This window comes from Electrona antarctica (assembly GCF_951216825.1).
Source record: "Electrona antarctica genome assembly, chromosome: 14".
NCBI lineage: Eukaryota > Metazoa > Chordata > Actinopteri > Myctophiformes > Myctophidae > Electrona > Electrona antarctica.
The window spans coordinates 17,517,430-17,534,152 of NC_136795.1; the positions used below are offsets into that span (position 1 = coordinate 17,517,430).

The 16,723-nt window shown below is 43.3% G+C and overlaps 1 protein-coding gene across 5 annotated transcripts in view; it reads right to left on the reverse strand.

The window, feature by feature from the left end:
* The window catches only part of spag9a (sperm associated antigen 9a), a 45,740-nt gene that overhangs the window by 14,253 nt on the left and 14,764 nt on the right, over positions 1-16,723 (reverse strand). For 3 of the 5 annotated variants that reach the window (XM_079521699.1, XM_079521698.1, XM_079521696.1), the window contains 14 exons: positions 15,511-15,632; positions 11,754-11,811; positions 11,246-11,398; positions 10,520-10,571; positions 9,068-9,198; positions 8,435-8,491; positions 7,208-7,375; positions 6,392-6,521; positions 5,719-5,808; positions 5,417-5,515; positions 4,522-4,708; positions 3,806-4,036; positions 2,677-2,896; positions 1,387-1,503 (listed from right to left, as the gene is read on the reverse strand). In XM_079521699.1, the coding sequence (XP_079377825.1) occupies positions 1,387-1,503; positions 2,677-2,896; positions 3,806-4,036; positions 4,522-4,708; positions 5,417-5,515; positions 5,719-5,808; positions 6,392-6,521; positions 7,208-7,375; positions 8,435-8,491; positions 9,068-9,198; positions 10,520-10,571; positions 11,246-11,398; positions 11,754-11,811; positions 15,511-15,632 (1,815 nt within the window). The remainder of the gene's footprint in view (positions 1-1,386; positions 1,504-2,676; positions 2,897-3,805; positions 4,037-4,521; positions 4,709-5,416; positions 5,516-5,718; positions 5,809-6,391; positions 6,522-7,207; positions 7,376-8,434; positions 8,492-9,067; positions 9,199-10,519; positions 10,572-11,245; positions 11,399-11,753; positions 11,812-15,510; positions 15,633-16,723) is intronic. The other 2 variants (XM_079521700.1, XM_079521697.1) reach the window with 1 other exon arrangement.

The following is a 16,723-nucleotide window of genomic DNA, read 5'->3' on the forward strand; positions in this document are numbered from 1 at the left end:
TAGCTTTGAATCTTTTTTATATCTTCCAGTGTGAACGCAGTGTGACAGTGGCCTCCAGTGGCCTACACCCTACACTACAGCACTGGGTCCTGTTTGTTGTGGACAATTCTTTTATGGGTTGCTTAATTTTTGGTATCCTACATTATGTTTTTAATTATTATTTCAAAAACTTTTTACAAAAACATTTTCATGAAAATTCATTTTTTTCCCAGAAATTTCATGAAGAAATCAAACGAAAATCAAAGAAATTCCATAAATTAGAAAACAAATGTTTAAGAAGTTGTGAGAATAGCCGCTCTACAAGCTCATCCATCATCCATCTTCAACCGCTTATCCAAGGTCGATGTGTTTCCTCCAACTGCGCCTTGGTCTGCCCCGGGGTCTCCTCCCACCCAGTGGGACGTGCATCGACGGCCTCCCTAGGGAGGCGCCCGAGAGGCATCCTAACCAGATGCCCGAACCACCTCAGCTGGCTCCTTTCCAGGTGAAGTTCTACTCTGCTATTTTTACTTGTTTGGGTCCCGGGGGGTGACATCACATTTCTCTTTCGGGTCATGGGCTAAAAAGTTTGGGAAACCCTGCCCTACAATATCCTCACCATCCGTTCTGAGCTCCCAGCCACATGGTGGGCAGGGCGCTGCTCATTCTCTATCTATCCTTACCATCCGTTCTGAGCTCCCAGCCACATGGTGGGCAGGGCGCTGCTCATTCTCTATCCTTACCATCCGTTCTGAGCTCCCAGCCACATGGTGGGCAGGGCGCTGCTCATTCTCTATCCTTACCATCCGTTCTGAGCTCCCAGCCACATGGTGGGCAGGGCGCTGCTCATTCTCTATCCTTACCATCCGTTCTGAGCTCCCAGCCACATGGTGGGCAGGGCGCTGCTCATTCTCTATCCTTACCATCTGTTCTGAGCTCCCAGCCACATGGTGGGCAGGGCGCTGCTCATTCTCTATCTCACCATCTGTTCTGAGCTCCCATCCACATGGTGGGCAGGGCGCTGCTCATTCTCTATCTCACCATCTGTTCTGAGCTCCCAGCCACATGGTGGGCAGGGCGCTGCTCATTCTCTATCTCACCATCTGTTCTGAGCTCCCAGCCACATGGTGGGCAGGGCGCTGCTCATTCTCTATCTCACCATCTGTTCTGAGCTCCCAGCCACATGGTGGGCAGGGCGCTGCTCATTCTCTATCCTTACCATCCGTTCTGAGCTCCCAGCCACATGGTGGGCAGGGCGCTGCTCATTCTCTATCTATCCTTACCATCCGTTCTGAGCTCCCAGCCACATGGTGGGCAGGGCGCTGCTCATTCTCTATCCTTACCATCCGTTCTGAGCTCCCAGCCACATGGTGGGCAGGGCGCTGCTCATTCTCTATCTATCCTTACCATCCGTTCTGAGCTCCCAGCCACATGGTGGGCAGGGCGCTGCTCATTCTCAAGAGCTCCCCCTCAGGCAGGTCTCTCTCTTCAGGCAGAACCACCTCACCGTCCTGGTCTGGTCCTCTGGAATACACAATACAAACAGACAGAAACGCAGCACCTGCTGCTTTTACCAGGGCTAACCTAAAGGTTTCCATGCCAATCACCCCCAAGTGGATAGCGCTGCAAGGGGTTTCCTAAACCTTTTCATTTCAACCACTCCCAAACTGGAACCAAATGGACCTGTGGGTTTTGCTGGTGCATGAGGCATGTTCTCTATGTGATACAGATAGTGAGAATATGTAACTGAGTGTACAAATTAAGGGTCCATTTGGTTCCATTTGTACACTCTCAGAGTTAGTTACCTGTAAGGGTCCATTTGGAAGCCCCTCAAGGAACGCAGAGGGTCCCTGGACCACACTTTGATAACCATTGCCATAGCCTCTTGCTGTGGCTCTTCTATTGCTATAGTTACTTTTTTTTCCTGAAAATGTTTGACGGCACCTTTATTGATTGACTTTGCTCAAAGTCTTTGTGTGTTTTGACCATTACTATTACTCTCCTATTTTACAAATATTTTACAAATTATTATTATAATTATCATGAGTTAAATTATTGTTAAACATCTGCATTGCTTAATTTACAAGAAGTCTACACAATTAGAGAATGTAGAAGAATTGTTATTTTGAGCAACATTACTTGTTATCTCCACTATGGTCATCAATACAGCATGGAATTGTGGACACAATCTTATCCATCGAAAACAACATATTCGAAGTCTTTGGTCTGAGAGGCAAAATCAAATGGTGGTCCGTGGCTCAAATCCCGAATATATAATGGTCCTTGATATGAAAAGGGTTGAAAACCCATGGTATAGACCAGTGGTCTATACCTTTTTCATATCAAGGCCCATTATGTATGGGTGATGACATTTAGACTCTCAGACCCAAAGCGTAGAATATTTTGTTGTCGTTGATCAAAATAACAATTATTCTTGTACATTCTCTCTTCTTGTAAATTAAGTAATGCAGATGTTTAACAATAATGTAATTCTTGAGTGTGTAAAAGGAAACCAAATGGACACTTTACGGGTCCATTTGGTTTCATTTTACACTCTCAAGAGTTAAAGATCTTTAAGGGGCAATTTGGATACCAACTCTCCATTTAGCTGGGGACCACCTGGAACCCCCTCAAGGACCACTGGTGGTTGAAAACCACTGTTATAGACGCTCGACAAAGTCAAATACCCCTCCTCACCTCTGGGTGTCTGTGGGCGAGGAGGAGTCGGTGAGAGCGGTGCCCAGGGGGTCGGTGAACACGTGCTCCGTGTAAATTCCAGGCTGGCTTTGATTGTGAACCTCCTCCTCTCCCACCTCGCCGGCGCCCGCGCCGCTGGCCTCCTCCGTGGCCTCGGTGGCCTCCTCCGCCGCGGGGACCCCCCCGTCCTCCTTGGGGCTGCTCTCTCTGGACAGCTCCACTGCAGGCGGTGTGTGGGTCAGAGAGGGATGACATGATGAAGCAGGGCTGATGCAAGCTACAGAACAGCAGGAAGGTTGCAACGACGAGCCGACTTTGTTTGTCTTACCCTACGTTTTAACAGTGGCTGAACAGCGGCTATAAAAATCTCCTAGTGGGCATACGGTAATGCTGTCATTACCGTATGTAATGTAAAATATCACCGTTCCACGTGGTGGGTAAACAAAGCAAGTTTAAAACAAGAGGGTTGCGCACATCCAGTCCTTCACTGGTGCTGGACAAAGGTTGATACTATGTAGAAGCAGGCACCGTCGTGCCATTATTGTATGTCGGTGTTTTAAACTAAATAAAACGCTGTGGAGCTGAGCTGTTGTGCGAACTTCCTCTTCTTCTACAGGGTAAACAAAGCAACACATGAATTTGATTGGCTATCACCGGACGATGTCATCCAAAAGATAAAATATTTTCATGTTTTTGAACGACGTTCCTTCACCAACATTTAGACTATATCACCTCTTCGCCTGCTGTCGCCAGTAGTTGCCGCCTTGCTGGATCCCATTGACAAATAACGCACTTCTTTTTGGATTCTGACCTCAGCCCAGCACCTGCATGGTTTATTGTGAGTGGATGTGCGTGCTATTTTCAAATGGCCAAAATGTATATAGGGCTGGTGGTAAATTTATGTTTTGTAATAATAATCAAAATCTACAAAGTAACTACTAGTAACTAATTGTAGTGGAGTAAAAGTACAATATTTGTCTATGAGATGTAGTGGAGTAGAAGTATTGGCAATTGGAAATACTCCAGTAAAGTAAAAACAAACACCTCAAAATTGTACTGAAGTACAGTATATGTGTAAATATACTTAGTTACTATCTACCACTGCTTCCTTGTATGATATGAAATGCACCTGAGCTGTTGACGGCACTGATCTCAGCTGGCTGGTCTCCGGCGCCCGCTGCGTTAGCGGTGGTCGTCTGCGGCTCGGCGGTGGTTCCCTCGGGCGCCATGGTGCCGTCGCTGCCCGCGGAGCCCATGCTGGCCACGCTGCCCGCCAGGGACACTCCGTCACCCTGCTGGCTAGCCTCCGGGTGGTCCTGGGGAACCTCGGCACCCGCTGGATAGTCCGACTCCATCACCCCTGAGACAGAGAAGAAGTCAAAACAGCCTGTAGACCGCAGGTAAGCCGAACAGTGCCACGTGATTGAAACAGGATGGGCTTCACGTGGATCCTAGTCTAGCGTGGCCAGACTGTTGCCTCTCGCAATTTTCAAATGCTTCCCTCATACAGTCTGGAGCAACGGAAGCTCTGATCATGAGTAAAATATAAAGGGGAAATGAAGCCTCCTCCCCACTACCGTTTCGTCTTCACAGGCGTGCAAATGTATCCTAATATAAATCACAATCATATAAGCATATAGCTTGCTGCTTAGCAGAAATGGATATTAAAAAAATAAGCTCTAAAGATATTTTTAAAAATATTTTTGTGAACAGAAATGACAAAACAGATTTCTATACAGATTTCTATACTACTTCCAGCATTCAGAGATTGTGGAATAGTTGTCTGGCTACGTGATACTACTTGGATCCAAAACTAGCAATGCATAGGACGTGGGTGCAACCTACCGGGTACACTAGCGATGCACAGGACATGGGTGTTGCAGGCGTAGAAGCTCTCAAGCAGGTCCGAGGGCTGGCTGGCGTCCAGCACCATCACCTTGGTGGAGGAGTGTGTGCTGGTGCACACCCACACCCTGCTGCACCCTGCTATCTCCTCCCTCTCCCTCTCCTGCTGTTCCCCTTTCTCCTGCTCCTGAGGGGAGGAGAAACGCTTCGGTCTCAAAAAGGTATAACGCTCAATTTTCAGGTCTCAATCGAGCCCGCAAAAGGACATTAGATGGGGCAGCACCGCTCTCCATAGGAAAACACGTCATCAGGCACGTCATGTGTTTACTGTGAAAACATCATGTAAACATGTGTTTACTGAACTATGCACGAAAACTACTGCCTTACTGTGAGCCGTGCTTAAGGTTCTATTATTCATCCCTTCACATTTTAAGAATATGTATGGACACCCCAACTCGTTGTTACTGGGCCAAACTTCACAAATGCATATTTAGCCTAAATATGTATCACGGATGCAGGCTATGACAACATGCAATACAGTGCAATTCCAATTCCCCTAAATGTGGGCTTAGAGTAGAGTAATAAAAGGATAGAGACCGAACCGGATAGAGACCGAACCGCACGTTACGCACATGACGTCACGGTCACTGAACGTCCGTCCACCTCCATGAACGTGCTGCAGTTCCACTTTTCGCCAGTAGGTAGTGGCAGCTTCAACATTGGATAGCCTTACTGGGGGCTTTGGCTTATACTCACTGAGGCCATATTGACTCTCGCGCATGCAGCAAAATGCTAGTTTGTGTGAATGAGGAGCAGACTCATTGGTGCAGTGTGTACGTTCTGTCAGAGTGCCTCGCGCATGCACGCGCACACACACACACACACACACACACACCTTGCTGTCTTGGTCCAGACTGCTCAGGGATCCCTTCCTCAGCTTGAAGGTGTCAGATAACTTTCCTCCAGACAGGTTAACGCCTGCAGCACACCACAGCTGGACAATAGAAAAAGAACACCCAAAAAGACACCCAATAATTTTGTTTTACTATTTTCTTTTTTTTTTACTATTTCTTTCAAGGTAAAAAAAAAAGAAAGAAAGAAAAAGAAAACAGTTAAAAAACAGTTTTTCAATTCAACAGGCTGATGTATATTTGCATGTCATTTGACATATGTTGCCAAAGCACAATTACAATGTACCTTCATAGAAGCATCTTTCTGGTCCAGAGGTCGAAGATAAACTGGCACTGGCAAGTTCATTTTGTTCTCTGGCTGACCGCCGTTTACCACCTGTCAGGGTGCAACCAACACAGAGCCACAGAGAACATCCATTTACATTTGAATGTGCTGGCAGATTAGCAGAGTGACTTTATGTTCTGTGCCCCTCGAGCAAGCTGGAAACATTACCCGAGTGGCATTACTCCGGGCATTTTCTCACACTTTCCGCCGCTCGATCTCTAGAGACACAAAACACTTAAACCAAATGAACTAACCCAACCGACCCTTTCCAGGGCATGTTATAATAGGCAAATAATTAAATGTTTTGGCAAAATTAGCAGATAAATGGTAAATGGTAAATGGTGCCTTTATCCAAGGCGCTTTACATAGATTGTGCTTTTACATTCACCCATTCACACACACATTCATACACCGATTGCGGCGGAAGCCATGCAAGGTACCAACCAGCACATCGGGAGCAATTTGGGGTTCAGTGTCTTGCCCAAGGACACTTCAACATGTAGACAGGAGGAGCCTGGATTCGAACCGCCGACCCATGGACCATTGGACGACCTGCTCTACCTCTTGAGCCACAGTCTCCCCTCAGATCTACAAGCTTGCACCCGGCTAGTTGAACGTGGCCTCCCAGTCCCACCTTGTATTTACTGGGCAGACTCCATCCGTGAGCAGTGACCCGACCATCCTCCTTCTGCATGTGAGCTTTGACCTGTCTGTACTGGGCCCTCTTCTGCTCTTTGCGGGAGGGTGAGCTGCATGGGTCCATTCTGGGGAAGACAGCGAGGTGAGATCGGTTAGCCCAGTGATTCTCAACATGTAGGCTGTGAGGATACGGCAAAAACTTTAAAGATGGAGTGCCATGATTCTTTTCCACCCTAAAACATGATCATCAGGTATTATTATAATATAAGGAGGAAGAATTTTTTCCAAAAAGTGTACAGTATTTGTTAAAATCATGCTTTTATGTGGACACGCCCACCAGTTCATTAAGTATGCCTGGTGGGTGGTGATCCACCTGAACTGAAGCCGCACCCACAGCTGTAGTTGTATGATAAAGGGGGAGGGGTTAGGGGAGGGGCTGATAATGTGATGTCACTATATTACTGTTTATTTCATTGGCCCGTTTGACTGTCAAGGGTTTAACCCTAAATAAAAAGTTAATACACCATTGCACATAAAAATGACTCCAGGGTGTCTAATGAAGTACTGTCACCTCATAGACACATGAAAAACTGGAAAAATACAAAAATTGTGGCACTCCATCTTTAAACTTTAAACGCTTAGAGGTGTGCATTGGCACTGCCCTCACGATTCAATTCGTTTACGATTCACGATTTGTGTATGGCCGAATCACAATGCATTGCTGAATCTCTTAAAGTGGTTCAAATCTAAAATGACACAACCGATGCCTTTCCAGTCTTAATGGGTTAAGATTCCAGCGGTATATACTCACTCCTCATTGAGGAAGTCGAAGGTCTTGGACTTCTCGGTAGGGAACTGGGAGAAGGTGCTGCTCCTCTTCACCAGGCTGCCCGGGGCGTTGTACTTCACATTGGACTGGGCCTCCACCTTCTTTAGGGCAGGGGGGGTGGTGGAGGTGGAGCTAAACAGTCTGCTGAAGCTAAAGGGGTCCAGGCCCGGGACGTGACAGAGGGAGAGAGACAGCGGTGCAGACAGAGAACGGGAAATTACAATTTACAACCTAGGGCATTTAGCAGACGCTCTTATGCAGAGCGAACTTACAAATAATGAGCAAGGTAATCACATACAGTAGAATGCAGGGTAGTGCCCCAAGACAATAAACCAAGAATCTAGCATCTATCTAAACAATATGCTATCGAAATAACAAGGTGTGCATTTAAATGAAGGATACCAGGTAAACGATGGACCTACTGTAGTATCTGTTTAAATAACATGCCATCTAGATTTCATTCTTAACATTGTGGTCACACAAACGAACTTAAGTAACAAAAACATGAGAACGAATGGCCAAGACATGTCTGCATGGTAGCCATATCTTGGTCTATCGTTAGCATCAACGAGGAAGGTGGCAGGAAGGGTTACAGAGAGAGTGAAGAAGTGAGTTTTCAGATCATGGCAGAAAATTGGGAAGGAGTCTGGAAAGAGGGGGATAGCAAGGAGGGAATGAACGGAGCAGAAAACCAAGACTCACCCACTGCCACCACCAATCACAGTACAATAATGTTAGGCATGCAGGGAGCCTGGGCAGGGGTTCTCTGTACTCTGTTCTCTGTTTTATTTCAACTTTGGCATATCAAATTCAAACTTTGCTGAAGCTGCACGGTTGGAAGCAATCATACCAAATGTGAAACCACAGTCAATGTCTGCGTTGTTTTGTTTTCTGTTTTGTTTTTAACAGCGATTGAAGCATGGAGAGAAAACATCATGGAGAAGGACAGATCCAGGTTATCCATGACGGAGGAAGTGATGGGGGATGTTGGGGGCAAAGACAGACTGAGATTACCTCATGCTGCCAATTCAACAGCACATCCCCGTGAACAAACAGAAAAGGAAATGTGAAGAGGTTTTTTTATCATATTTTTTAAGAGGGAATTTAACAGCTGCTAATTTGGAATGGGCGTTATACGGCAAGAGAAGCATATTTCAGAAAGAAACAAAAAGTAAGTCCAGTGAGACAAATTAATTTGAGGGGACTTACAACTGCCAGATGCTGGATTTCTTCTTTTCTGAGAGACCAGGGTTCTCCCGAGAGGCCCTGGGAAGAGAAAACAAGGTTATGGCATTACATTATTTTATAATGGCCGTGTATTTCAAGACATTCTCTAGTAGACTGCTTCTTATAAAGTCAGGGGACAGACAGCATGCCATCTGCAGCATGCTGTCCAACATATTAGACAGCAGTTTACATAGGGGCAAAGTTATCCAAAACCGACAATTGTAGCCCAGGAACTGTAATGTTTATTTTTATCACCCTTTCTTTAACCATTCCTTCAAACCTTGTTGAATTGATGTTCAGGTATAAGGTTTTAAATGGCTGTGTTTAAACATTAGGTTAGGGATGGTTAAATGTTGTAATATACAGTTAAAATTGGTTGTGTTCAGGAAAGAGTTTAAACTGAAATAGTTAACCCATTAAGACCTAAGGCTGATTCCAAAAATACCTTCTAAACCAGTAGTTCTGTCAAGATTCTTAGAAAATGTCCGAAAATAACAGATACACAAGGTCGCAGCGCATCTTTCAAAGCTTATATTTTAAATGGCTAGGTACCAGTTCAGGAGCCACAACCACATTTTCATGAATCTAATCAAATCAATCAATCAATGTCATCACCTGATCATCTCTGTCCATCGCACAGCCTCTTGTAGCTCCATCAGCCTCTCCTTGTACTGGTTCCTCTCCATCAGAACACGGGCCATCTCCACCCTGGTGAAACGCTTCCTCTGGGCAGTCGGCACATCACTCTGTGGCAGCATGCACACAGGCACACACAGGCAGATGCACATGGACAGACACACAAGCATGCACACACGCACACACACACACACACGCAAAAGGGAGGCGTTATGCTGCACTTTAACCCCGGCATCCATATTCCAGGGGAACATTAGCCCAAAATTCCAAACTACAAGGTATATAAGCTATTTTTGTCTAAGACAATTGTAAGGATGTTCCCAAACATTAAGCTAAAAATATATAGGAATATCTGAATCACAGTAGTACTATGTTCATGTTGTGTTTACAATAATTTGAAAGTTGTGCATGGACAGGAGGACACAGATCAAATTCTCTCTCTTATTGGCCAGAGAGAGCGCTTTGTCTGACGATGTGCCTATTATTATTTGCACACAAAAAAGACGGTGGCACATACCACGCTGTTGACTGTCTGTTTCATGGAGGCTCTTGATAATAATAATAATAATAATAATATCGGGAATTTATATAGCGCTTTTCTGAGTAGACATCCTCAAAGACGCTTTAGGCTAGCTTAGTAGCTACAAGTTATTACTTTATTGGTGCTTAAAACCTTTTAATGGGCGGCGACACGTTGTGATGTGAAACTAAACTTCACCCTTTTTCTATGCCCCCCAAAGGATATATAATGAATTGCAGCTTGGTAAAAAGCACTCGGAAGAACCTTCGGTGCTCAAAGGTTATTGTTTTTTTCTTCATTCAAACGATAGTTCGGACGTCCGCTTGAAAATCCCTGCCGAAGCTCGAATCCTAAAAACAGGTCTAGGGTACAGCCTTAAAAAATTGGTGTCGACTGCCAAAGGGGAAAAAGCGGTCAAGGCAAGTACAGTTGTAACTCTGTTTTACTAAGACTCGAGGGTTTAATCGGTGATGAGTACATTGTTTAGACCAAAGCGTGTTACTGTAATACACCTACAGTATGTCATTGCAATTACATACATTTGTTTTTATGTTCACTTACCGTGATTGATTACGGTTAAAACAAAGGCCGTATAACAAACAAGTAGTATTAACGAAATATTGTTCTCAGGGAGTAACAGTAAGTAATAAATATAGTAAGTAAGTTGTTAATTATGGAAGTAGTAATGAGATATTTCTTTTTTTTGTGGCTTTTGCCTTTATTTTTTATATATTTTGGGGAGAGATGAGTCGAACCTATGGCACACAGATGCCTAATTACCATGATATCATGTTCATCTGTCTTTCACTTAACCTGAAGTGTAGGCATATTGTATTGAATATGTACTGACAAAAGTGTGGGGGGGGGGGGGGGGGTGTCAAACAGTTTTTTAAATCATAAAAAACACTCACATCTTCATCATCTTTAGATTTCTGCTTCACTTCCTCCATCTCCACTCGAACTCTGGAAAAGATCACGCATTTAATGTACATGTTCATACTTTCATTATTAATAAAAAATAACAATAAAGATGTTTCCCAGGGCAGCAGTTACAAGCAGTGAGGAAAGCTAAATAAATACTGAATAAAATCTAAACTAAGATGACTAAAACTATGACTAAATAAACTGACCTTATTTATAGGTTGTATTTAGGAAGGACAGGGTACAGAAGTGTCAAAGTAAGCTGTTGCACAACTGCTGCGTGATCGTGCTTCCATTTTTCTTTTCAGGTCAAATATACTGACCGTTTTTTAAACAAATAAAAACTAGACTAGAATCATAGGTAGGGACTAGTGAAGAAGAGATTCAGTAGAACTAAGAAAATCATTTTATGCATGGTTGTGTACGGTTGTCACGCTTAGAAAATAGCCGATCTAACAAGCACAGCTCCGACATGTTGTGAGCTTGTAGATCTGCTATTTGCGTCAGCTGAGTATAAATCAGGAATTTTAATCGCGGCCGGCCAAAATACAATTTAGTTGACTAAAATCTCATGGTATTCAGTCAACTAGACTAAAAGTAAACATCTCAGAACTAAATGGAATTGTATTAAAAAGACTATGACTAAATCAAACATTTCTGTGAAGATCAACAGTGGTTCACAGAGGTTTGGAATGCTTGTTGTTTTTCAGACTGACTTCTTGAGTTCCTCCTCCAGCTCTCGGTTCTTGTCCTCCATCTTGGACCTGGCCTGCAGCAAGGCCTCCATCTCCCCGTCTAGCACCTCCTTCTCACACGACAGCTCGTCCACGCGTGCGATCAGGTCATTCTTCACCACGTTCAGAGCATTCCTGTGGAAAGGAAGGGATAATAAAAGGTTTCGTGTTTGTTTGGCGCAAACAAATCAGGCGTAAGACAACTTAAATATAGTATATAGTAATAACGCTCACATTAATCATATCGCAGAGATTTTAATTTGTTGTGAAATTGTCCGTCATCCACTGGATCTGAGTTGGCACTGTACTTTTAACTACTTTTTTTTTGTTTTTTAAAGTTTTATTTGCAATTATTTTGGGCACAATAATCATAACATGACATTTTCATATCGTCCCCTTTTTTATTTTATTTCCTTTTTCAACTTAGGTTTGGAAGTATGAAATACCTTAAACACTGATGGGGAAGGATTCAGAATAGTTTACCACTTACTTTGTCTCCAGCAGTTGCGTGTTTTCCTGAATTAGATTCTCAACTTCACGGCCCATACCTGAACACAAAACATTACAGTATTGGGATTTTATTGAAGGCAAAAATGACAAGTTATTTCACACCAATCAGCTAGACTCAGCAGGGGTTCTCAACGTTTTTGGCTGGGGACCCCCAGAAATGCTTTGGGCATGTCTCGCGACCCCCGCCCCCCCCCTCTCCACCCCAATACAAACTGTAAAAATAACCTTAAAGGTGGTTGCACACTGGGCGCGTTTTTTGGAAAACAGACGGAAAAACACAGCTAAAAATCCAAAAATGCGTCTAGTGTGCAGGGACCTTAATAATAAAGAAAAAATATCATAAATTAATACTGAAACCAGATATAATCATTAAGGAAAGTTTATGCATGTACTATGTGTACTATGTAAACTCTTCATTTCCATTTTCCAGCCATTCAGTTGCAAAAAAAGTACCCCCCCAAAATAATTTGACGACCCCCCGAGAGGTTGCGACCCACGGGTTGAGAACCCCTGAGCTAGAGGAGTGACTACATTCCAACTGAAGCTGTGCAAGTATAGATAATTCATTCATACACTGACACAACATGGAATGTGAAATATCTTCTGGGACAGATATTTGTATAGGGTTCACAATAAAGGAGCTACTGTACAGATACAGAACCAAGCACAACACTAGAACAACACAAGACACGTCACAACACTGGACTGGAGAAGGATGGAGAGAGCGGGTGAGGTCTTACCAAGCAAACTAAGGTCTGAGAAAACCATGCAATCCAAGTCAAGCACGGAGAGAGAGAGAGAGAGAGAGAGAGAGAGGGGAAAAGAGAGATAGATAGAGAGAGATGGAGAGTGTGAGACAGAGGAATGGATAAACTGATGGAGGAGCCAGAGCTATAGATGTTTAGCTGTTGACTCCATAAGCAATGAGGAAGAGAGGCTGTTGAGTCTATAGATACAACAGAGTCAGTAGGAGAACAAATAAACAAAATCACAGGCACAATGTTAAATCTGTCAAAGGAAAAAGAGTCAGGCCTACTTTATGCCTCCGTGATAAAAATCCAAATATAAAGCCGATATAAAAAAACCTCCATTCAAGCGCCTGTTTAGCATTGCCTCAACGATAGCACTTCTGTGAGCTTGGAAGGATGGAGCATGTGCCAAAACAAGTAGTCAGTTGAAAAGCTTTAAGCTGTGCAGCATTTAAACTGATAGCCAACCGCTATGAAGCAGAACACAGAAAGAAGCTATGAACTGTAGAGATGAGAGGAGGATATGTAAGAAAGAAAGAGAGTGGGGCAGAGAGTATTGGCTATAAAGGGAACTTAAAAGAGAAACATTTTGTCTAAGGAGAGGTTGGAGGTCATACACACCAGAGTACTCCACTGGGATTATGGACAAAAGCCACAGGATGACACAGAGGAGAAAGAGAGATGGGGTTAGCAGCAATGGTAGAAGGCTAACATTCTGTTTTATTATAATATAAGAGCTAGTCAAACGTAGAGTAAGTGCTGCTGTGGCACCTAACTGCGGCTGGTAGCATTGCTACAGTTGCTAGAAGCCGCAAATTCAGCTTGTTAACACTAGCGCGTCGGAGCGGTCAGGCTGACCGATTTTGAAATTTTGAAGTGGATTTTCTTTGCCCATGAAGTCCTGAGAAAGTTCCCCTTGCATGACTTTTTCTAAATGTTCGATTCAAACCATCTCTGTTTTTTTTTTCATCTGAAACGTTTTGGAAATATGATTTTAGACATAATTCTACTAAAATGTCTGCTCTTTTGCGGTCCGTGGGACCGCTCTTAGAGCCCTCACCCTTTCTCCCCCACAAGCCGTGCTGTTCACACCTTCCTCCCGGCTGGAGACGGGCATTGTTCAAGCTAATGTGTCATTTGCATTCCAACCTACATGTGGAAGTCCACATGTAGGCAAACTTACATTACAAACTTACATAAACTAAATGTTGTTTTAGATGTTATATTTCTTATATGCGGTTTGCAGAAATAACGATGTCTGACTTTATTTCTCGAAACGGAAAAAGAAATATGTTGACTATACACACCATCTTTAGCATAATTATGTTGGAATAATAAAGTTTATAGCATTGTGACTATGTCGCGCATATTCATTTCATATATCAGCGCATCAAAAATATTTTTACTTTATTTTTCGGAGGGCACGCTAAACGAACAGTGTAAAAATGACATGAATCAATGACATGAATCATTCCTACGCGATAGACCTCCTTCCCTATAATGTATCCCCTCTATATAAAAATGACAATATATAACGCTAATGTCGTATTTATTTTATTGTCTCAATACAAAGATGGACAGTGTAATTGCTGCGCAAGGGTAATTAATTATAGTGACATGTGAGCGCTATATTGAATATATAGCGCTCAGATCGTCACTATAATTATAGTTTCTGAAATGAAAAAGAAAATATGGTGTGTTGACTGACTGGCGTATTGTTTCCACCTATATCTATTGAGCATAGCTAAATAAATACATGTTGACTATACACGCCATCTTTAGCATAATTATATGGGATAATAAAGTTTATAGCATTGTGACTGAGCTGTGCATGACATTTCCTGTTGGCTGTTTTCAATGAAATGACTTGTGTATAATATGAATAAATGCTACATCCTACATTTATTTTGTACCGTAGGCTATAGTTTTTGAACGAATATTACCATGTAGGCCTGAAATGTTTGGTGTTACATCACAAGCATGCATGTGTGACATCAAATCCTTTATACACATTTTTTGCATCGTAGTTGCAAGGTGACAAGAGCAGGAATGTGCAGAATAGCCCAATCAGAAATCCATTCGATTGTTATTGTGTTGATTGTGTTTGAACTATTGAATCAATCAGTATAAATAATTCTGCACATTCCTGCTCTTGTCACCTTGCGCAAGGGTAATTAATGACATGAATCATTCCAACGCGATAGACCTCCTTCCCTATAATGTATCCCCTCTATATAAAAATGACAATATATAACGCTAATGTCGTATTTATTTTATTGTCTCAATACAAAGATGGACAGTGTAATTGCTGCGCAAGGGTAATTAATTATAGTGACATGTGAGCGCTATATTGAATATATAGCGCTCAGATCGTCACTATAATTATAGTTTCTGAAATGAAAAAGAAAATATGGTGTGTTGACTGACTGGCGTATTGTTTCCACCTATATCTATTGAGCATAGCTAAATAAATACATGTTGACTATACACGCCATCTTTAGCATAATTATATGGGATAATAAAGTTTATAGCATTGTGACTGAGCTGTATTTTAGACTTCGTTTCATTCAACTATAGAGGGATTATAAAGGTAAAAGTATAGTGAGTTTGATTGTTGACCATTAATTCCAGTTGGTTAGCTATCGTTTGCCTGATTGGTAAAACATAACCACGAGGAAACAGGCCTACGTTATACATTATGAAAGCGTTCAGCAGGATAACTGATCAGGTACGGTTCAACTCAAACTAAAGCATAAAGAAAGGAGATGTCGACAATGTTAATGTCATATGTGTCAGTGTCCTTCACTGGCTGACTTCACCCAGATGTTTGTTTTTCGTGAAAACCTAAATCCATCCAGTACAACAAAATAGCAATCAGAGATATAACAAGACCTGCTAAGTGCTACGCCATTATTCCGTTACAGTGCCATGTGCTTTTGACAGGACCATGGTGGCTGCCTGTGTGTTCTGTAACTTGTGTAAACTCACCCAGCAGGTCAGCTCCTTCATCCACGTCCCCTATGAGACCCGTGCCTGCAGACGACAGCTCCTCAAACAGGGAGTCTGTGTTGCGGTCAAATGCCATGTTCTCAATGCCTTTGGTAGGAGTGCTGGAAGAATAATCATTTCAGATCAGTTCTTACTGGACATGGCTTTGTTGTTGTTTGCATTAGCAAAATACGGAGGGGGGGGGGGGGGGGGGGGTCCCCTGCAGGGTTTTGGACTACGACTCAAGACAGCATGGTTTGTGAGCAAAACCAATGCGTGCACGTTTACATGTGAGCTCATCGACCGGTGTGGTGACAGTGTATGTTTCTTTTGGTCAAATGGAAATTGCATGATAGCCTCTCTAGGCTATGGGATGTAAGGGTGTTGTGCAATGTGCAGACAGAGAGAGAGAGGGGGGGGGTGGAGGCAATCAAAACCACTATTTAGAAAAGCATTCAGGACCTGCATTGCTACCCCTGATCAGACAACCCTCACCCCCCGCCAGGCAATGCAACAAGGAAATTAAATGTTCAATTCATTATAATTACATATCGGGACAAGGAAATTAAGCGATTAAGTCACACAACGAACCTCTCTCATTGATCATCGTGACAAGGAAATTAAACAATCAACTCTGTTTTCTAACTAAGAAACAGAGTAACAACGTGTACTCTAAGTGCATGTTCATGCATGCATTGTGTGTGTGTGTGTGTGTGTGTGTGTGTGTGTGTGTGTGTGTGTGTGTGTGTGTGTGTGTGTGTGTGTGTGTGTGTGTGTGTGTGTGTGTGTGTGTGTGTGTGTGTGTGAAGGAATAAGCAAAAGTCGTGATGCGACATTTCCTGGTTTAGACGCTTAGAAATTCCTTCCAGAGTGGAAATCTTTGGAAACTCTCCGCCTGGCATCTCCATGTAAACGGGCAAAGCGATGAATCCGCAAAACGTGTGACATCATGGCTCACGTGGGCTCACAACGCTTATGTTTATTACATTGATGCAGAGCCGTAGGCGATATTTGGAGTCCCAAGAATGAGCAAGCGCTCCCTCGCCCCGCTCATCCTACGAATACAAATGTAGCGACTAGCGAGCTGCTGCATTGGTGAATATAAACCAACAAACAGCCTTGTAATAGTAAGTAGAGCAGAAGTGGTTCTAGTACGCTTGTGTGCCGGGTCTATCTGGCAGTGCGCCACCGCCACCTAGCCACCTGCTACGTT